Source organism: Chinchilla lanigera, unplaced genomic scaffold (genome assembly GCF_000276665.1).
Source record: "Chinchilla lanigera isolate Chin_1 unplaced genomic scaffold, ChiLan1.0 scaffold00037, whole genome shotgun sequence".
Classification (NCBI taxonomy): domain Eukaryota; kingdom Metazoa; phylum Chordata; class Mammalia; order Rodentia; family Chinchillidae; genus Chinchilla; species Chinchilla lanigera.
This window is the reverse complement of record NW_004955438.1, coordinates 11,719,104-11,742,149: the sequence shown is the minus strand read 5'-3', so window position 1 is coordinate 11,742,149 and position 23,046 is coordinate 11,719,104. Positions and strand designations below refer to the sequence as shown.

The 23,046-nt window shown below is 43.1% G+C and overlaps 1 protein-coding gene across 4 annotated transcripts in view; it reads left to right on the top strand.

The window, feature by feature from the left end:
* Foxn3 (forkhead box N3) overlaps positions 1-21,587 on the top strand; it is a 405,623-nt gene extending 384,036 nt beyond the window's left edge. For all 4 annotated transcript variants that reach the window (XM_005390273.2, XM_013517169.1, XM_005390271.2 and 1 more), the window contains 2 exons: positions 696-801; positions 14,839-21,587. In XM_005390273.2, coding sequence (XP_005390330.1) covers positions 696-801; positions 14,839-15,400 — 668 coding nt within the window. In that variant the 3' untranslated portion in view covers positions 15,401-21,587. The remainder of the gene's footprint in view (positions 1-695; positions 802-14,838) is intronic.
* The last annotated feature ends 1,459 nt before the right edge of the window (positions 21,588-23,046 follow it).

The window sequence follows — 23,046 nt, the reverse complement described above, 5'->3', positions numbered from 1 at the left end:
CAATGTAGTTCAGATTTTTCAGTATTTAAGTTATTTATCCACATGGCCTATTATGTGAGATTCATTTACTGCTCCATATGAGAGCCCTGGTGATGGGTACGTTCCATCAGGGTTGAACTCAGCCTGTGGTTATGTGACTACATTTCTAGGACAGCGCTGTTACTTCTGGCTGTATGTCTCCTTTGCTGGGTGAAGGACAAACAGGAAAATGTTCTCGCCTTCTGACCCTGGCCTGAGAAGGATGAGAAAATGCATTTGTTGGGTCACCTGCTGACCTTCCATGTCTGTGTGAAGTTCTGACCAAAGATAAGGGGTTATGGTTAACAAATGCAAGAAAATGGTATTGAAACCTATTGTTACAAACCCACTTTTTTTAACCTTAGGTATCAATACTTTGTAAGCTATTGGACTGCATTAGCTGACCAAGCTATCTTTCTGTCTTTTCTATCTAATCTTGTTCTCCCCCCGCCTTTCTCTAGGATGTGTGTGTGTGTGTGTGTGTGTGTGTGTGTGTGTGTCTGCGTGTGTGCGTGCACATATTTTCCTCTCACCTCTTTGGTTTCCCTCATCCTTCTCCTCTACTCCACTCCTCTACCCTCAGTCTCTCTCCCCACTCCTCCCAGAGTTTCTGACTTAAGACAGAAGTTGGTACCATTGATTCACGGGCGTTGTCTTTCTCCTTTCTGCTTTTACAGTTCCTCCAGGAGTGATACAAAACGGAGCGCGGGTTCTGAGCCGAGGGCTGTTTCCTGGCGTCCGGCCATTGCCAATCACTCCCATTGGAATGACGGCAGCCATGAGGTAAGAGAGGAGCCTGAGGAACAGAGCCCACCTGATAGAGGGACGGGCCCTGCTCTGTCCCCGGGGCCCCTCAGGAGGTCGAGAAGACCAGCCTCTAGCCAGTGAAGACCAACCCAGTTCGGGTGTTCCACAAAGTCAAAGTAACCTTCAGCGCCCCAGTCCAAATGCCAGCTTCTCCTTCTTGGGCCATCGTACTATCCTGGTGCTCTGCAGATGAGGAGACGGAGACAAATTAAGCTGAGGGAGTTTTCTTTTGTTTTGTCTTTTCCCTAAGCAGGATTAAAGTGGATAGAAGGAGAGCATGGGTGGGTTGTTAGATTCTAGGCTGACAGGGCCAGCTCTGACCCAGCCCTGTCACTTCCTGGTCCTGTGACTTTGGGCTGTGTCTGACGTGGCTGGGCCTCCATTTCCTCATCCACTTTACTCGTGTACCTCTAAACGTGGGTTGCAGCACAAGTCCAGTGCAAAATCGTGTGTGAGATGTGCTTTGGTAAGTGGCCTATAAATAGCAAGTGGTGTCATCACCCTGTTTCCAAGAGTCCGGTCAGTTGCCAGACCACACGAGCTGTTCCTCAGGAAATTTCATTCTTCCATCCTCCTCATCTCCACGGCCAGCCTGAGATCATGGTCTGCCTCTAGCTTCAGACCCCCACATGGACCAGTGTGGCAGCCTCCTCCCATTTCCCTGCTGTCAGCCACTGCCAGACCAGTTTCATAAAATGTGCCTTTCTCACTCGGCAGAGCCACCTTCATGACTCTGCACTTCACCCTGTCCCCTCAGGCTTCCCTTCTCCTTGAGCCGGATTTGTTCATCAGACATGGCCAGTATTTGCCCATCGTATTCATGCTGCTGCTTCTGCATAGATTTCCCTCAGCTTGCGTAGCGTCCCTTGCCAGTACCTTCCTGAAGTGGCCAGCCCAAGGTGGAGTTCTTGTTCCTGAGGCCTGTCAGCCCCGTGCCGTAGTGGTGGCCTTTGACGCGTGACCCTATCTGTAATTCTGCTGTGTGCCCATCTGTGTCCTCAGTAGTCTGCGCGCTGAGGATGGGGGCAGGGTGTCACTCACTCAGGTGACTGATGCCTCACACGTGTAGCACAGTGCTAGGCACAGGCTTTCAATCCTCTTGTCTCTCTGACTGCATCCCCGCCCTCCTTTCTCCTGCACTTAGGGGTCAGGTTGGTTCTCAAGAACATTTTTGCTTTCACAGTGTTGTCTGTTCCTAAGGAAACCATGCAGAATACCCGTTTAGCTGGGCCTGAGGGAGCCATGAGATCAAACTCTCCCTGTGCACATCAGGCATGTAGCGCTTCTCCATGAGCTCTATCTTTTCACTCTTTCGGCAAACCTACCTGCTTTTGTTATGTCACTTAATCTTTAGATCAGGCTCGGTGTCTGGGACCTGATGGTGAGCGAAGTTGGTAGGAATGAGAATAGTGATAGATTGTAAATAAAACTATGTATCATTTCTTCCAACCTGACATGGGAATGTTTTTTAAAAATGCATGGAAAGGGCCCTTTCCTTATACTTCCCTGTAGTCTTTCATGTTATCTTCAGCTCTTTCATTCTTGAGTTCATAAATGATAAGCTTTTCCCCGTGAAGCCAGAATGCCAGTCCCCTTGCCTCACTTTGTGAAACACGCACACCCTGCTTTCCATTGCGTTCTTACAGTCTTTCCTGCCTCACCTCTTAGTTTACCTTTCTGATAGGGAAGACTTGGAGACTGGAGACTATTTTTGCTTGGGGCAACAGTATATTTTCATGAGCAGATTCCAAATGTAGACTTCAGAGGTCTTGTCTTGACCATACTTGAGTGCCTTTCAGCCTAGCATTTCCCATGCATCCAGCCACGCCTTCTAGAAGAGGGTGGAGGAACAGCCAGAGTGGCCTTGGGCAGGCGCTACCTCCTAATTGTAATTGTTACACCATGGTAACACACAATCACAAATTTCACTGATTTGTCCCCTCTCGAGGCGTTGCTTAAATACTGGTGGTTTCCCGCGGGTGGTGTCTCGTCAGGAGATGAAGCTCTGCAGCCAGACGCCACAGTGTTGTTTCTGTTCAGAGCGGCCTCTCGGCCGACCCCTCTTGCAACTCTGTGAGGCCGCTTTCAAAGTGAAAAACTGCAGAGTAGTTTCCAGGGCAAGACTGAATCAGTCAGGCCCGGTCAGGAGGCAGCAGCCACACCAAAGGACTGAGCAGAGACTTGAAGGTACTGTTCACCAGGCAGAAAGCCATTGACCAGGCAACCAGCGAGTGACGAGAGAGCTCTGAGTGCTTCAGAGGAACCAAGTGAGGAAACTGCAGGAAGAGGCTGGAACGGTGATTCCATGGAGCCAAAGCGCAGGCTTCTGCTGAGGGGTGGGGCCTGGGATCCCCACATCTGAGAAGGAGGTGAATATTTTTAGGAGGTCTTGTGAGTGTTGGAAAACCCAGACTGGATTCCACAGCTGCCTCAGCCATGAACCCCTGCTGCTGATGCCGCTGCGTTGCTGGGACAGCAGAAGCAGAAAACACAGAGGCCAGAGCAAGCGCCTTCACCATCACCACCTTCACAGTCTCTATAGCACCCCCTGCTGGTGGAGCCAAGGGGTAAAGCAAAGTGTGGTGTACATTGTCCAGTCCAGCGCCAGCACGTGAATCAGATGAGAAGGGTGAGCTTGAGGCTGAGGGACAGTTGCCTTATAACGGCATAGTTTGCTAAGTGTCCATCTACTATGAAAGTATTCATAGTCTAGTGACCTTCCAGAGCCTCATAGGAGTTTTGAGCAAAATAGTTCTGGTAAAATATTCAACCACAATGTTTGCAGAAACAAAACAAAGAAAGCTCCTGTGCATTAGCAGTAAGTTGGCTATTAATTCTGCACCTGTCACATTAGTTTTAAGGGAAGTTAGAGGAGGAGAGTCAGTAAGCTCGGTAAGACTGGGGACATTTGCTTGTGGTGTCTCTTCCTGCTTTTTTTGTAGGGCAAATAGGCACTGCAATGCTTGCAGAGAAAAATGAGCAGAAACACAGCTAAGTGGGCATTGGCAGAACTGGTGTCTGTAAAACCCATTAAGAAGTGTTTGGGGCAGAAGTTGTTTAGCTCTTTCACGTGCATTGTAATTTTTAAATCTGGCCCCGTGTTCGTTGAACCTAAATTCAAATCGGGTAGAAAGGCAAACAATTCAGGGAAGAATAGAACAGCGCAGCACGGGCCGTCATCCGCCAGACCTCGTGGCAGTGCACACCCAGGGATTCCTGCAGCGGGGTTGGGAGGTGGGTTCCAGTATTTATAGGGGCTGCTGCTTAGAGAGTCATTAGCACCCACTAAAGACCAATTTCCTCCTCTCCTTTGTGTGACAGGTTTTCTGTGTGAATCTAAGCACTTCTCCTTAAGTGAAAATATTTGTCTTTCAGGGCTTTTCCCCCCTCCGGCTGAGTGGCAAAGGCCATGTTTGTTTGTCTTAACTCTGAAACTGTTATTGACATAGATGAAGTGTTACTTTTATTAGCTGATCATTACACAGCTTGTATTTGCTGGGTTCCTTTGCATATAATTATGATGTGAGATCTCCCTGTAAGAGTATCTGTCAATAGTGTAATTGACTTTCCCCTGTTGACTTTTTACTCAATAACCTCCAAGACTGGCCCATCCTTAGGCACTGGAAATCTGCTAATTTTGAAATTTGCCTCAGTGCAAAGTACTGAAGATACATCATCCTCAAAAGAACTGCTCGCACGTCGTAGAGTTTTATGCCTGTATCTTCTGCTGCTTGCTGCAGAGATTCCCTGAAGTGGAACACTTACCACCTTGGAAGGATAATTTCTGGCTTTTCTGGGACAGAGGAACTCAGATTTCTTACAATCATAGCATTATGGGCCACCTCTCACACAGAGGTCATAGAAACATCACCTGAGCCATTCTCGCTTTTGACCTTTAGGGCTGGGGCTGGGGATTTAGCTCAGTGGCACAGCGCCTGCCTGACAAGTGCAAGGTCGTGAGTTCGATTCCCAGTACTGGGAAAAACAAAACAAAACAAAAAAAAAAACAATAACCTTTAGGACTGTCTCATGTGGCCTCTCGAGTGACAAAAAAGAATTAAATGTCCCAGATTGGCCAGCTGGTTGGGAGAGAACAGATGAGAAGCAGGTTGTTCATATGACAGGAGAGCCCGGAAATCACACCCGTGAACTCAGGAACCTGGGTCCTTATTCTGTAGCTATGGGATTTTGGGCAAGTACACATGGGCTCCTCACAAGGAAACCTGTACCTGTCTCATGAATTAAGATGAACACACAGTTATGTGCTTGGCATGAAGTAAGCATTATGCAGATACTTTATAGTAACACAGAAAGCCTCCTGGATGTACCAAGTCTGCACCCCGCCCCCTCATGGATCTTCCCCTTCCTGAGCACCAGAAGCTTAGCCCTGAGCTTCAAGAAAAGGCTTAGCTTGAACTTCTTGGACTTCAGCTCAGTGTGGATTTGTGGCAAGGCAGTTGTCTTTGACAGATGATCTCTGCCCACATGTCCAGACCGTGGCATGGTGTAAAATGGTGAGAAAGTTCCACTGAATCCCCATGTAAGGCTGCTTACTTTTATTTGGATCTCTAAGGATCTAAAAGAAAACTAAAATTTCCACTGAACATGAAGTAAGCTGACCATTCATGGTCCCGTTGCAGCATCAGAACATCAGTGTATAAAGAACATTTTGCTAGCACGTGTTTTACGCTAGGTAGTAAATTCATCATGGGATGTTTGTACATATACATCTCTCACATCTTGGTGCTTTTCATTTCCCCTTCCTCTGTCCTCCATGCTGTCTCCCTTTATCCCCAGATCAAAAACATCATTTCTTAAGGTCATGTCAGGATGGAATCATCATTTAAATATTATTTGGTTTCTCTTTATGAGAAACCTAAAATATAAGTAAAGGGCAAAATAGAAGATAGATAATAGGAAATAAAAAGGTAGATCTTTTACAGAAGGTAAAGGGGCCAAGGGATGGAGGCAGGGCAGGGAAAAGGAATGAAAAAAGAATTAAGCCGTGCTGTGTACATGTACCAACTCCCCACGGGAATGTAATCATTATGTACTGCAAATTTGTACTAATAAAAATGAAAATGTTTTAAAAATGGAATTATCGGAAGAACTGATCTCACAGCTTAAGACTGTTTCTCATTTCCTGTCTTCTTTGTCTTCCCCCATGAGAAGATTTTGATACCAAGAGTGTAGGAAGCTGGTAACCATCAGTATTAGACGGGCTTGTCTGATTAGGGTGCTTGAAGAAGAATTTGATACCAATCTTGCTGTTCATTGTGTTGTATCTTGTCTTGTTTTGAAAGACTACATACCTGTTGGCCTTCTCTTCTGAAATCATGGCCTTTGAAAGCAATTGCAAAACTCAGTATTAAATTATGCTTCATAGTAGAAGGACAGGAGAAGATACTAAGGGTTTAGGTTTGAGGAAAAGGGGGAAAGCACACCAGTCAGACAGCACACACTGAAATTCCTCCTAGGCCCTCTACCCAAGCAGAAGTTTTTGCCTGTGACTGCGTCACAGGAAGTGCACTTCTATCATGAGGCTAATGTATTACTAGTCTTACAGACTTACAAAGTTGGAATCCATCTAGAGTCAGGGTGTGAATCAGAGATACATTTAAATATTTCCCAGAGGGATAATCAGTTATCCCAGCATCATTTATTAAATTGCCCTCCCTTTCCCCACGGACATGAAGTGCCAGATGTGACATATATCAGGTTTCTTTATATTTGGGGGGTTCTCAGTCCTGTCTGAAATTTGTCTTGTGCTGTGGCAATACCACACTGTCTGAATTATTCTGTCTTTATGGTAAATCTTAAACCTGTGTCCTGGGTTACACAGGTTCTCCTAGCTTGTTATTGTTTTCAAGTGTCTCGATATTCTTGGGTCTTTGCCCATAAATTCAGCTTGGTGAATTAGAAAGAAAGAAAAAAAGAAGGGAAAGAAGGGAGAAAGGAAGGAAAGGAAAGGAAAGGAAAGGAAAGGAAAGGAAAGGAAAGGAAAGGAAAGGAAAAAGGAAAGGAAAAAGGAAAGGAAAAAGGAAAGGAAAAAGGAAAGGAAAAAGGAAAGGAAAGGAAAAAGGAAAGGAAAGGAAAGGAAAAAGGAAAGGAAAGGAAAGGAAAAAGGAAAGGAAAGGAAAGGAAAGGAAAGGAAAGGAAAGGAAAGGAAAGGAAAGGACTGGGGGAGGTGAAAAGGACAGTATCTCCTATTGTTATTTTTGAGTAGCATTGTATTGAATCTGTGGATCATACTGATGAGAATTAATATCCCCATATTAAAGCTATTAATCAGTGATCGTGTATACTTCTGCATTTATTTAGGTCTTCAGTATGGCTCATTACAACTTTATGGTTTTTTCCCTAAAGGTCTTAATCATCGGGAGTCCAGTTTCTTCTATATAGTCTAGGTTCATTATTTTCTGTTACTGTCATAGATTTTACCAACACAGATGATGTGTTTTCTGTTTGCTGCTGATACATGGAACAACTGACTCCTCAGCATTGACTTTTCCCAGCAACCTTGCTAAATAAACTGCCCTAGTAATCCTGATAGTCTACCTCTATAGAAAAGCACATCTTGTGCAAATAACTATGGGTTTGTTTCTCCTAATTCTTTTTTTTTTCTTTTTCTTGTCCTATTGCATAGTCTAGGACTCTAAATAAAGTAATAATAATTGAAATCTTTCTGTTAGTTCTTACTTTAAAGGGAGCCATGTTGATGATTCATAGTTGATAGGATATTTGTTACTGGTGTTTTGGGAAATGATGTCAAATTTCCTTGTATTCTTAGTTTTTTGTGATACTTATGTATAGTTGTTGAATATCATCACAACTGTTTGCATCATTTGAGATAGCTATAAAATTTTTCTTTCTGTTTACTGTGATAAATTATATTATAAATCTTCCAATATCAAAAAAACCCTTTCATATCTGAATATAGATGATGATGATGATACATTATATTTTTTACATTTTAGTAGAGCTGATGAGCTTATATTTTGTGTATGAATTTGTTCATGCAACACATTTCTACAGTTCTGTCTTCATCTGGTGTTAATGTCAGGACTGTATTAGCCTCATAAAATGAGTTGGGCAGTATTCTTTCACTCTTAGATTTTCTAAAAGAGTTTATGTAAAATTAGAATTATCGCTTGCCTAATATTTCATGCAATGTGATTGGAAAACAATCTGGGGCTGGTGTTTTCCTTGTAAAATGATTAATTACTAGTTTAATTTATATAATAATTATATATTATGTATAATAATATGATATATAATAATTTATATAGAATGATTATAGAATGACATGTTTTTTTTTATTTCCTTTTGAAAACCACTTGTAACTCTAAAAATTTGTTCATTTCCCCTTGGTTTTCAAATATATTGGCATATTCTGACTATATCTTGCCATCTTTTTAAATATCATTTGTAATTGTGACCTGCTTTTATTTCTTATTTCATTTATATCATTTATTTGTTTATTTGTTTGCTTAAGTTTACCTGAGGTCTCATCATCTTTTTTATTGGCTCTACTTTGCATTTGTTATTTTTCATTGATTTTTTTTGCTATTTCTAATTTCCTTCTCTGCTTTTCTTCTACTTTTCTTTGTGTAAATCACTTTTACTTTTTCATCTTTTTTCTTTTTCTATGAAAATTTAAGGCTATAATTATGTTCAAACCACTGCTTACTTGCATCCCACAGTTTCACTATCTTTCATATCATTACCATGAAGCACTGTTTTCAAATTTCAACTTGATTTCTTTATTGGCCCATGGGTATTTATAGAATTGTATTTTTTTAATATCCCAAACAAACAGGCAGTAGTTGTTTCTTATTTTTTAGCTACCTCGTCAGCAGTGATGGTTAACGTCACTGTTTTGTGGTTGAAGACTGGGCCATCACACTTCGGCTTCTTTGGAATTTGAGGTTATGACTGTCTAGTCTAAGTGGTCTAGTATGAATAATATATGGTCTGGTACAATTCAGTATTGAAAAAATATTTCACCTGTGCTTCAAAAGCATCTGCCTTTGCCACTGTTAGTACATTTTCTGTGTACAGGATGTCTTTTAGGTCACATCTTGATGGTAATCTTTTATGTGTGTGTATGTGTGGTGTATGCATGGTAGAGAACACACTAATTGAATACTGAGAGTGATGTATTAATCTCCCATTACAATGTGGATTTGACTGTTTCTCTTTGTAAGTCTTCGATTATAAGAGAAGATATTTTGAAGGTATTTTATTGGAAGTATGCATGTTTAAAACTGTTCTGTCTTCCTGGTGAATTAAACCTTTATGAATGTTTAATGACTTTTCGTCTGTAGCAATGATTTTTTTTGCCTTGAAATCTATCATTTCATTTTAATATTGCTGCACCAGTATGATAACATTTTTCCCATTCGTTTAACCTTTACGTTTCCTTTTGTTTTAGGTTTGTTTCTTATAAACAGCAGATGCCTTTGCAAAATCCATGTTAATGATGTGTACTTTCAACTGAAGATTTTTAGCCCATGTTTATTGACGTACTGGGCTTCATTTCTGCCGTCTTATTTTGCATTTCTGTTTGCCCTACTTTTTCTGGACTGCTTTTGCTTTCTAACATTATTTTACATTGATCGAAACTCTCCCATTCCTCATTCCATTTCTTTCTCCTTAATGGTTTGGAAGTTATACATTCGTTTCTCTTCTTTTCCTGTTGATCATAGAACTTTTAACATGAATATTTTAAAACATTTAAAGTTAATCAATATCTTTAACTTGTGGATCAATACAGGGCCTTTGGAATGCTTTAGTTTCAATTCTTTCTACCTCCCAGATGCTAGGCTACATTTGTCTAATACTTTTGTTCTAATTTGATTTTTTTTAAAGCCACTCAGTCATTAGTATTATTGTGTCACCCAATCAATACTTGCTTACGTTTTTCTTTGCTAATCATCTCTTCTCACATCTCAGGCCTTTCTTTTTAGATCACTTTCTCTTTTTTTCTCTGAAGAACGTTCTTAAGAAGTTCCAGTGCTGAGGGTGTGAAGTGGAGCCATTGAATTTTCGTCTGAGAATACAGGAGCTTTTGCACACTTTTTTAGAAAAGTGTTAAATTCTAGGTTGGCAGGTATTTCTTTTTTCTCTCACCTTGAGATGTTGTTGTGGTTCTACCTGTTTCACTTGATTTAGATTAGCTAATACTTCTCCTTAGGTAACATGTTTTCTTTCTGCTACTTTTAAATCTATTCCTTTTTCTTTGTAATGCTTTAAGACGGTGGCAAACTTACAGCACTCGAGCGGCGGTGGGCTCTTTGTGTCATTGAAAGCTCTCAGAGGTTCACCATCACTGCTCTAAGGTTTAATAATGATGTATCTAAGTATGGATTTCATTTTATTTATCCTGCATGCAATTTGTTGGCTTTTTCAAATGGAAAACTTTCATCAAAACTAGAATATTTCCAGCCATTTTCTATTCAAATATTGGCTCTCCCAAGTTTTCTTTTTACTCTGGAACCCTAGCTGGATTTATCTGGGCTCTCTTTAGGGTATTCCATTCCATCCAGCCTTTCCTCCATAGTTTCCATCCCTTTGTCTCTCTGCTGCATTTTTTGGAGTATCTCAGATGCGTCTTCTAACTCACTAATTTTTTTCTCAGCTGCAGTCAGTGTTTTTAATTCCAAGGATTATATTTTTTAATCCCTAGAGCTTCTGTGTGGTACTTTGCAAAATCTGCCTGCTTTGTTTGTACAGTCTGTTCTTCCATTCCAATGTTCTTTAGTTCCCTCTTTATTTCATTAAATGTGCCAAGTTTTCATTGTATCTACTGATTTCAGCATTTGCAGTCCTTGCAGTTCAGATTGTATAGTGTCTTTTTTTGTTGTCACTTACTGATGACGGCTTATTTCTTTTTTGTTTGATTTTTTTTTTTTTTTTATGCACCTGTGTTCTGTTCACTGTTGTCTATGGGAATTCTCTGTGGCTTGGATTGAAAGCATATTCTTCCAGAGAAGATTTGCTTTTAAAACATGTGGTCCAAGCCTAGGGGACTAATACAGCACTTGATGCAACTTTGACTTCCATGGGGGGTCATCCATACCCAGGAAGCCAACAAAATCAGGTTACCACTCCTCCCCCTCACGTGAGTGTGAGCTGTAGTTACAATGCTGGGCACCTGCTCCAAGGGTACCCTGGCTTCCTTAGTTGACTGCTCCTTACACCACGTGTTCTTTTTACATTTTCCATTTGTGTGTGTGAGATTCTTTTGGTACTTGTATGTCTAGAGGGCTGTTTGAGATTCCCTTTATTTTCTAGTGAACCCAGCAAGGTCTTTAAAATATGTCCCTGTATTTTACCAGGGATCCTTTTTATCGTCGTTATGTGAATACCTTTCAGAAGTCTCTTCTGCCACCTGGCTAGAGGCAGAAGCCTCTTATCATCTCGACCTTGTTTTTCTCCTTGTGGTTGGTCTGGGAGGACAGTGGTCCCCTTGCTCCAGGGTTCTACTTTCTATAATCCCACTGATTCTATCTGCCTTCCACATTTGGCAAAAGATCAGAGTCTTCAAATCAATGCCCCAGGAGGACCAGTATCCCAAATAATAGCTGGAGGTTTAAAGCCTGCAGTTCCAGAGGAAACTCTAGTACAACAGGTAAAGGGTGGTGTCAACACATGCTATTTAATTGTAATGGAACAAGTAATTCACTTGTAGGGAAAAAGCAGCAAAGTGGCCTTGTCTGAGTGTACACTTAGACCTTGACTTGTTAATTCCAAACATCACTTATTCTTGGCTTGAACTAGTGTGAGTTCTCGCTTTCTGTGCCCAGAATTTCCCGTCTCCTTGACTGGAGGATGAATATCAGATTTTACTTGAGATTAGTAGCATGTGGCTTTGTTGAACCACATGCTTTAAACTCTTAAGGCCCCAGTAAAATCAGGTTGCCCTTTATTCATGCTAATTTATGTTCACGGTGAGTATCATGATGTGTAAATGCGGCTAACACTGAAAAATCACAGGCATTTCAGATGTATCATATGTTAATGTTAATGAATGCTTATTTGAGGAGGTGGTTAGACATGTACCTTCCAACATGTTCAGGATGGCTGGTTCCTTTTAAGCATTTGGTGTCCTGTAATGACAATTCCTGCAGCGGGAAGCATTTGACACCAGCTCGGTGCGGCTGGCTTGCACCATCATGAATTACGTTGCAGCAAGTTATTAATAATGGAAGGAGCTTGTCACTTCCTGCTGAGTTTTGTGTGTAATTTATGGATTATAAGCCCATGCTAAAATCTCAGGGAAAGTTAATTTCATCAAAGGGGAAAGAAATATGTTTATATTTTAATTTTTATCCCCTTAAGTGATGTCTGTATGTTTGTTTTCATCCAGAAATATTGTGAATGTGAAGGATTGGTTTCCTGTCTTCGGGAAAGCTGGGGGTATTGCAAATTCCTCCTTCAACTGCCTTTTAGAACTAGTGAGGCCACTTTGAATAAGTCTTAGGGTTCTGTGAGTTTCTGTTTATTTATTTGTAGAACAGGGAGGCAGAAATTGTTCCAAAGTGGCTTGTAGCCTCATTGTCCCCACAGCCTGGGTGTACCAGAGACCCTGCCCTGCACAACATGAAGTCAGGTGACATGGAATAATTTTTTTCTTTATTCTCCTTTCATTCATGGGACCTCCTTCTGAAGAAAGTTCTCTTGTGAGCCTAATGGGTTTATAGCACCTAATACTGCATATCATCCTATGTTAGAAAGAGAGACAAGTTCTCATGTGTAAAATCTTTCCTCTTGTAATGGGATAGAGCTAAAATTTAATACCATTACTTTGATTCTAGTATCTTCCCACCCTCCCCCAAACTTTTTATTTAAGAAAATTTCAAACGCGTAGAAAAAAGGAGAACAAAACACAAAGCGCATTGTGTACCACTCAGATTCACTAGGAGTTGACTTTGTGGAACGTGTGTCTTGTTGCTTCTCTCTGTCGTGGTTTTCTTCTTCTCCCTATGTGTTCAGACAAGGGTCACACTGCTAAACTGTGATGGTCAGGCCAGTCCTAAGTCCCAAGTCAAAGCAAAAGATAAGGATTCAAACCTGAATTGATTTGTTAAAAGTCAAACGTAGCTCATCTCACTTGTCCACTGTAGTTGGACTCAGTAGGAAATTGTTTGATCCTAGCTTAGTCAACTAATTATTTTTGTGTTTCCCACTGGTTCCCTTAAACAACAATGATCAGGAGAACCATAAAACAAGACGTTACAAGACTTCCATTTTCATCTGCTTTCACAACAATGAAGAGTTAGCTACATGGTCCATTCACATTTATCAAGTTTCATATTTGGTAGCACCTCCAAATAACCTTATTGTGGCTATTTTTATGTACCTAAGAAACAGGAAATCTACAAAAAATGAGTAGGAAGGGGCCAGTCCCCAAAGATCCAGGCTGTGTACCCGGGCAAAGCCTTGAGGAATTCTCTCATTGGGGCCTCTTTGCTCTTCACACTGCATTCGCATAAGCCTCTTGACCAGCTAGAAAGAGAAATGAAGGCTGCCCCAGGAAAGCACATCACAGCAACCGGAAGTGGTAGGGATACAGCAGCAGGAGGGGATGGCAGGGAAGAATTACCGTGCACCACTGCAAACCTTCCTGTGTGCCTGGGACTTGTCATTTCATCTTCACACACCCCTGTAAGGTTGATGAAGATGCTGAGGCTCCACGATGTAAACCAGCTTGTCTGCCTCGGCCATCACTTCCCAGGTCAGATGCCACATCTTCCTAAGAGCTTTCCCCAGTCTCGTACTTCCCCCTCTAGCGACAGGCAACCCTTCCCTCCTACAAGTATTCATCCCTTTGATTTCTGCCTGCTCACAGCCATGTGCCAGGCACATCAGAAAGACAGCTGCCCCCCGCTCAGTGCAGGGAGTGTGCAGCCTAGCCAGGAAGAAGCCTTCAGCCGCTGCTCTGTGTCAGGGGCCGGCCCAAGCTCCTGCCGGTGCTAACTCAGGTCCTCAGCCCAAGCATCCTGGAAAGTGGGTATACTTACTCTTCCCACTTTGCTCATAAGGGAGCTGAGTACACTGCCCAGACACAAGAGCAGTCCAAGGCCCAGTGAGTACCACAGGGGGTGCCTCACCGTAGGGAAATTGCAAGAGAAAACCAGTCTGTGTCGCTGAGACCACAACCTTGGCAGTCAGATTTTGATTGCAAGCTCTGCTCTTTGATGAAATGACTATATGACTAATGAACTCACTCACCTTTCCAGACCCAATTTCTGGTCTGGAAGCAAGGATACTCTGGTACACTTCATAGAGTTAAATGTGATCATCTGGGCAGGCTCGGCAGGGCGTACAGGTGTGATAAGTTCAAGAAATGGTAACTCACTGCTCAACTTTGAGTTCTAACCTGGACTTGCTTTGATAGACTGTAGCATCTTCTCGACAGCTTCTGTATGTGATCCAACCGCGTATGCCTCCCCGGATCCTCCCTAAGGTCATGCATTTCTATTAGGTGCTCAGTGAATATTGGTAGATTGAATGAGGGAGGGAGAAAATGTGAGTGAATAGCTGTCACCACATGGCAGGTATCTCTTTTTGCTGAACACTGGATTTAGCCTTCTGACAAATGCGTGCTAATGCAGCAGCTTTGGAAGAGAGCGTGCTTTTTCTCTGAAGTACCCAGCCAACATCATCTGGTGGTGCCTGACTCCATGGAGCTGGCGGCTATGCAAAACCACGCACAGCTGGATTTTTATGGTTTAATGTAGGGGAGAGAGCTTCCACTGCTGTCACTTTAGAAGAGTGCTGTCCTGATGGCTCAGCCACGCAAACTGAGTGAAACGCCAGGGATGGGAGATAAGTAGTAAAGTCCAGAGTGTCAAGATTTCGGACCCTGTCTTCAGATCCACCTGTTGCACAGGTTTTTCAGTGGGTGGCTGGTGCTCGCACACAGGCGGGCTGCTGGGTGTCCTTGTCGGAGGTCTAATCTGTGTCCCGTCTCTGTCTCCCATTCCTCCCCGTGTCCTCATCCTGCAGGAATGGCATCACCAGCTGCCGGATGCGGACTGAGAGCGAGCCGTCGTGCGGCTCCCCCGTGGTCAGCGGAGACCCCAAGGAGGATCACAACTATAGCAGTGCCAAGTCCTCCAACACCCGGAGCACCTCACCCGCCAGCGACTCCATCTCCTCCTCCTCCTCCTCGTCCTCAGCTGACGACCACTACGAGTTTGCCACGAAGGGGAGCCAGGAGGGCAGCGAAGGCAGTGAGGGGAGTTTCCACAGCCATGAGAGCCACAGCGAAACAGAAGAGGATGACAGAAAGCCCAGCCAGAAGGAGGCCAAGGATGCTCTGGGGGACAGCGGGTACGCATCCCAGCACAAGAAGCGCCAGCACTTCGCCAAGGCCAGGAAGGTCCCCAGCGACACGCTGCCCCTCAAAAAGAGACGCACAGAAAAGCCCCCAGAGAGTGACGACGAGGAGATGAAAGAGGCGGCGGGGTCGCTCCTGCACTTAGCAGGGATTCGGTCCTGTTTGAATAACATCACCAATCGGACGGCAAAGGGGCAGAAGGAACAAAAGGAAACCACAAAAAATTGAAAACAAGTCACTGATTTGTTTTGAACTTATGGCCATTTGGTTTCAGCATGTCAGGAGATTTCTAATGATTTGTGGCAATATCAGCAATTTTTTTTCTTTTTCTTTTGGTTTGGTTTTCTTTCTTTTCTTTTCCTTTTTTTTTTTTTTTTAATTTGCCCCCCTCTCCTTTGTTTTGGACCCTTAAGAATTTTATGTTGAAAGGAGATTGAAGCCATAGAACTCATATTGACACTCAGCTGTTTTACAAAAGCTTTTCATTATCTGAAGACAAACCGAAAAAGCCAAACTTAGCATTGCTTCCTACAGCCTGTCAGAAACACGTGGCTGAATCCGCAGGGATGTCAACTTCAGTACCACGGGACACACACACAGCACCTAGAAGGCATGTGTGTGAAGTAGTCATCGTCCAGACCCAGCCCTTAGGTTTAAGATCTCAGATGTTCCTCCAGTTATGTTCACTGAGTCAAGGCACATTGGAGAGAAGGAAGAACCCCGTGTCCCCCTAGGAGGAGACCCAAGTCCGTGGCACCCAGCATCCCAGGTGCCAGGAGGGCCCTGGGCATTGCCACACAGTGAGTGCAGGGGCTCGGCCACCGCCATCTGTGCGCCTTGGCTTTGAAACCTGGTGACATCGTACAGGTTGAACACAGGACTCTTCAGATACATCAGGTGTCAGTGACTAAGGAGGAGAAATGGGGTACATTTTTAGTGATGTTGCTAATTATTGAATTCTGTTCTATATTAAGAAAATGTTCCAAAAGCCATAAGCCTAAAGGTTGGCCCTGCACACACACACACACACGCACACACGCATGCACACACGCATGCACACACGCATGCACACACGCACAGACACAACTAAGAGAAAACCGATGCAGAAAACAGGCCATGTCTTCTTAACTGCCCAAGTGAAAAGCAATCAAGCCCAACAAATTACAGTAGCTGTTAAGGAAGGAAATTACGGTGTAGATTCTTTTCTGTCTAACAAAACTATTTGATCCAAATGAAGAAAAAAGGAAGAAAAAAAACTACGGAACCTGCCATTTAGTGTTGTGATATATTTTTAAAAGATTCAAGGCACATTGATGGACATAAACCAGTAACACGATGAAAAATAAATAAAATAATAACTCCTATACTGCCCTCAAAAAGGAGTTTGCAATTAATGTCAGTCAGGATTCATCTTCACAAAATCAGTGGTTTTCCACATTCAGCCAGTGTAGCCAGCAGAAATTTCTAATCCACAATGCATGGATTCCTTTGAAGAAAAAGAAAAAAAAAATGACAAAAACAAACTTTTTTTTATTCAGAAATAACAAAGTTCTTGTAAGGTAAATAATGTATTTAGCATGAAGCATGAATTATTTTCATATAAATATAGAAATAGAGAAAAGGCTATGCCTCTAATTTTTAAGCCCTTAGGCTTAGAGGTTCTTTTGTTTTCTTTCTCTTTCTTCCTTTCTTTTTCTTTTTTTTCCTTTTGTTTCTTTTTTGGATTATTTTATTTTGGTGTTTTGAAGCAGGTGTTTAAGGTTTAACCTTCTTCAGGGACAAATTCTGACTGTTGGGGAACTTACTCTGCAATATAAAAATATCTTCATGCTCTGGTAGGGCTTGGATGGTTGAACTCTACACTGCCTTGTCTGACTCAGCCCCCTCCCCCTGATTCTCTGCTGAAGAGTGTGTCCTTTCTCTTTGTCTTTTACATGTTTAACATGACGCAATAATTTGAGGGCAAACTTAGTAGTGAGTGTGTATGATAGAATCAAGAGAATTATGGGATGCTTACTTGAGAAAATCATTACCATGATTGGGTTGTAGGAAAAAAAGGCAGTGAATAATTATGCAAATTCGCCAGAAGGGGAAACATGCTAATGGGCCTTATTAGGTGAGGGTATGAGATAGGGTACCTGTGAGGGAGGAGGTGACCCAGGCAGGCGTTAGGAAGGCCAGCCCCAGACACTGCAGTAAGAAGGAGGGACTGACCTTCTCTAACATTTCAGCACACTAACCAACCTGGAATTACTACCACCTAGATTGTGAGAGCTGAATTTAGACAACAAGACAATGTCACTCAGACCAGAAACTCCTGTTATCTTTGCCCAAAAGAAAAAAGAGAAAAGAAAATTTTTTTTTCTTTTTTGGAGATCCAAAGAGAAATCTCTAAAAGAATATGATCTTCCATCCAAATGGAGGGAAGTATTAAAATACAAACAAAAACACCCACTACCATGGCTCAGGATCTGATGGTTGAGGGGAAGGAGGGAACTGAAGTGACCTTGAACTTGTAAAAGGAGACATTTGTGAGCCAGAACCAGGCCCATCTGGCAGGACTAGGTACTGTCAGGACTCCATCAGCCAGGACATTGGGAATTAACTGGTGCATTCCCCAAACCTACCTTTCTGTGGGCGGCTGATGTGAGAAGCTAGAAGACATCTGCACCTAGAAGGAAGGTCAAATTCCTTACCTACCCCTGACCTGGATACATCCAGCATATCTGACGAGGTGTAGATGGGAAGACAATGTGTTTTTGCAGTGCGCTGTTCCCTCTTTCTCCCCAAGCTGCTGATGCCATCAAAGCCATCCACAGCTCTGAAACCTGAGCCACACTCTGATTTGTGCTGTCACCTGACCAAGCCCAAAAGACCACCACCAACCGCCTCAGTCACTCACACCCAAGACATCCGATTCCGACTTCCCTCCGGAAGGGCAGAGGTGAACATTCAGCGCTGTTTCTGGCAGGGGACTTCTTCCAGTGAAAACCCCACAGTGGCTGTCTCCCCTCATTTCATTTTTTCTAAAGGGGCAGAGAGGCCTCTTTTGAAAAGAATAAAATGCAATGTGTGTGATTTACTTTTCTGATCTCTTTGAGAAATAGAGAAATATCTTGTAAAAGTGTGTTCTTAACTCCAGAACCACTCTTTTCGCATAAATACCTCATCGGGCAGCTTTCTAAGTGTTATTTTCCTGAGCCTCCCTTGGCATCTTTGTCAGATCTTCTGGAAGACTTGTTGGGGAAACTTTAGTGAGGGTACTTTTTTTCTATTTTTTCTTCTGTTTTTGGAGGCATACACATTATGCATAACCAAAACAATGGCTTAATGGTGTTTAACTTTGTATTTTGATTGTTAAGGGAAAAAAAAAAAGTATTGATGTGTATGTGGCTGTTCGTAGTGACTTCATTATGGAACGAGGTTGTTCGTGTCCTTAACAAGCCAAGGGGCAAAAGGCACCCTCTCTTATCCCCTCCTCCAAGAGCAGTAGAGAATTTAAGCACAAGCCTATTTGTGAAAGACTATTTTGCTTAAGTGTAATTCACTTTAGTCTTGGAATTCCTTCCCAAACGTCAGGTGTTCTTTTAGCTTCCAAACTAGCATATGTATCCATTAGTCTGACAGATTCACCTGAACGCTGTTCAGGGTGTGGTGTTTTTGCTTCATTTCTCCTGCTGGGAGAAGCAGGGGGTTCATGTGTCATTCCAATATCTCACACGCTCACACGGGGCGGGGCGGGGGGGGCGCGGGGAACTATAGCAATATTCAACTCAAAGATGCTTTGGAAAACAACCATCAGCACCACAATATCTACAATGACTTGCTATTGGCCCTCGGACACATTTAAGAAGAAAAGACTGGAGCTCTTTTTTCTTAAATGAAATACACATAGTTATTTTTAATCCTACTCTAATTGTCTCTTATCTAGTACTCTGTGGAAAATGTTCGCATTCTAGGTATTTTCCCAGCCTTATACCACAAACCCCTCTACTTCCCTCTCCCATCTTTAATCAGTGTCTTTTGAGGAGTTCTTTGGTAAGGCCATCTATCTGAAACTGAAAAGGAACCAAACCCACATTTCGACGGTAGTTTGAGAAAACCATGGCCAAGACACCTGGGGCAGTTTGCAATGTTGGGGCAGAGTTTTGAAGAAGGAATGTCAGAGGCCTTCCCCCAGGAATGGGTTTTTCTTACAGAGGTATTCAGCATGGCTGGTGCCTGCTGGCCGCGACAGGTGCCACCATGGGACATTTGGGAAGAGGCCACTTTGTTGAATGGTGCCCCTGCCCAAGGGTCAGCACAGGCAGTGGGCTTTGTAGAGTGAAAACCATAAGAATGGCTCTCTGCCTGCTCTGAGTCCAGCCCACCGGGTCTGCCCAGCACCACGTGCAGCTGACTCGGGTGACAGCGACTCCTGTCTGCAGGGTCTCCAGCCTCCTGCTGAAGGGCTCTTTCAGAAGAAACAGGAGCCTGTACAAGTGACCTACAGGGGAGGGCTTTCCATATGGGATCAGATTAAATTCAATGTGATTTCTCTTTCCCTTTTGAATTTATTCAGATTGGGATTCATTTCTTTCTGGTGGATCACAGCTGCCCAGATGTTGCGATTTATTTTTATGTTTCTGTGGAGAAGTATTTTTTTCTTTCATCTTCAGGATTTTTTTTTTTTTTTTTTTTTTTGCCACCAAAAGAAAACATTGGAACTCTATGTCCCCTCTTGATTGTGATTTACCAGTGTTGACAGTTAAGTCCTTAGTGTCGTAGGTCCTAGCCCACCAATACTATATCAAACACTGTTATGCACATAATGCAGCACTGTGATCTAATTTAAATAATACTTTTTTATTATTTATACTACTATATATAATATACATCAACACTTTTGCTATATAACCTAAGTGATAAACCCCTTTTAGTTACCTGCCAGACTCTGGACTTTGGTTTATACTGCAGTTAACACAGTTACAAAGTTGTAATGGTGTCTCTTTTTTTCTTTGTAATGGAATGTGTAAATCAAAGTATATACATTGTGTGGTGTTCCTGTTCCTTGGAATTTCATGAGGATTTACACACGACATTCAGTGTTCTATATAGGTCTACCTACCTTTGTGAAGTCATCTGTTGACCCCCTCTTCCTTTGAGAGAGCACCAGCCGTGGTGGCTGACCCCCTTGTCTGCTCTCCTGCTGGTTATTCTTGAATTAAGCACAGATTCATCAGCTCGGTTGCTTTATCATGAATAATGTGTGTGACCTTGGCGTTCTTTCACAGTCCAGCAAACAAAGTGCTAGCTTCACTGACCAAAAATTAAGGAAGGAAAACACCATTTTTAAAACGATCCATCTTTTAACAGCCGAAACCAATGTGTCTATGGTGCTGCATCTTGCCGTTGTGCTTCTGAAATCAGACCGAGGTGAACAGACCCTTTTCTGAATTACCGTGAGATGCTTACACTACCCTTCCTGTTTTGTTAGTGTTGAAACCGAGACTATTTATTTGGAATATATACAGCAGTGTTTTTCCACTGTGTTTCATTTGCAAAAGTGGAGAAAAAGCCTTCTGCACCTTTTGCAAATAGTTGATATTCCATATTGGATTCTCAAAGACTTCGATATGGTGAACCTAGAAATTGTATTTTATCCTTTCATGATTATGGCCTGAGTTCCCTATCCCCCCACCCCTGTTAGAGGAAACCTAGCACACTCAGTTAATAAAACACGCACCATTTCTTGAGTATGTATGTTGAGGCCATCCAAGCTCATAGCTGATTCAGTAACCAGTTTCATGCCGTGTCATTCACACTCACTACTTAAATTGCCGTGGTGAAAATGTGGAGGAGAAAAAGTATCCGTGTATGTCTGGGAAGCATATACCTTGTACATTTTTTTATACTCTGATTCTTCTGTAACATTTCTGAGTTGTGTTTTTGTTTTACAGAAAAAAAAAAAAAGTGATAAAGCAATCCGAAGACCAAGAGGTTTACGATTGATGCTTACGGTCAGCTGACCTTGGCTGGCCAATAGACCTAGGTGGCCAAATTAACTTACAAGAGTAATAATTTTTTCAGAAGCCAAGTTTTTTTTTTCTGTATTTTCTGTATGAAACTGCCAATATCATGAATAGAAAGGGAGAACTAGAAAGGAGCAGGAAAGTGATGTTCAGTTGGGTTTGTGCTAACCTGAAGGAGCAGTTTGGAGATGGGTACAGTCAGCCAAACGCTAGGGACTTGGTGGCGTTGCTTGGAGGATCCATACTTGCATTTTGCATTCTTCATATGTAATCATATTGCCAAAGACAAACTATCTCATCATTTATTGTAAATAACACTTTCCCCCAGACCTACCATAAAGTTTCTGTGATGTATTGTCTTCCAGTTGCAATAAAAATTACCGAGTTGCATCAATTGAAGAAAAGCACCGTGGAGTATTATGTGCTCTGTCTCTTCCCCGTGCGCAGATGCTGAGAGTAACCTCGTTGCTGTTTCTTTTGCCTGTAGCGGGGCGGGTGTGCAGCTCTTTGCAGTGTGGGTCCAGGTTCTCGGCTGCACCTATGTACCCATCCTCTTGCATGCTTTCGTTCTGGGGGAAATCACTCACCTCTCTGCAAGTACATACATACACAGTCCGAAGCCGAACTCTCCTGTGTATCTCAGAATTTCCAGCTCTGGTGTGAGGAACTGTTGGACAGTGGGCCTTCCAGCCAGGGCCTTAGAACTTGTGGTTTGGTGGAGCTTGCTTTTCATTTAAGAGTCGTTAAATAATAAGCTGACATTGTAATGTAGGACTGGAGCCCAACAGCCTACCCGAGTCCTGAGGGTTTCTTGTGATATTCCAACCCTAAGACTCCTCTTCCCAGATTTAATATGCCCGCCCCAGCCCTTGGCATACACACACCCTATCTCAGGGTGTTTCCTGTTGCTATAACAATATACCTAGGTTGGGTGCTTTATGAAGTCAGGAAGTTTATTTGATTCATGATTCTGGTAGCTATCGCATCCAAACAGTACAGTACCGGCCTCTCACAAGGACCCCCAGTTACATCACAATCTGCTGAAGAAATGGGAACCAGCTAGTTGTAGAAGGGGGAGGGCACATGGCAAGCAAGAGGAAATGAGGCCTTTGGGGCCAGGTTTGCCTTTTCTGCATCCACTCACTCTCCTGTCAACTAAATGGGTACCAAGTCCCTTGATAACTATAATAATACTACCTTCTGCTGGGCCTCACCTTTTTTTTTTCTTTTTTGAGACGGGACCTCACTATATAGCCCAGGCTGGCCTCCAATTCATGATTCTCCTGCCTCAGCCTCCTGAGTGCTGCAATCACAGGAGTGCCACCATGGCTGGCTTTAGCCCTCACTCCCACCACCATCACACTGAGGACCACACTTCTTCCAGCAGATGAACATTTGGAGGACACATGCCATATCCAGAACACAGCACGCCCCAAGAGCCACAAAGAGCTGGGGTGCTGATATAAATAAGCAGCTCACTGGGCACCAGTCCCTGCTTGAGGAGGTAGCAGAGGAAGCTCTTCATTCTCAAGAGCTTTTCTAGGACCCTTAGTGACAATTTTGTGCTTTAATGTGCTCTGCCCACACGGCTCACCAGCAGCAGTAAGCCTACTAGAGCCAGCCTGTCCGAGCCCCTCTGCTGGGCACCCACACCCACTGGGGCCGTTGTCCTCTAGGGTGTTTGGACTGTGTCTCCGTCTCTTCGTGTGGCCGCGGTGATATTGGCAGGTCGTAGTCCATCTGTCCTGGTGAGCACAGTGGGCTGAACATTCCTCCCACAGGGCTGCTCCACACGGTCACCTCAGGATCCTGTGTGTGTGCGGTCATTGCTGCTGCCGTCTCCGGTCCCAAGCTTAGAATCCC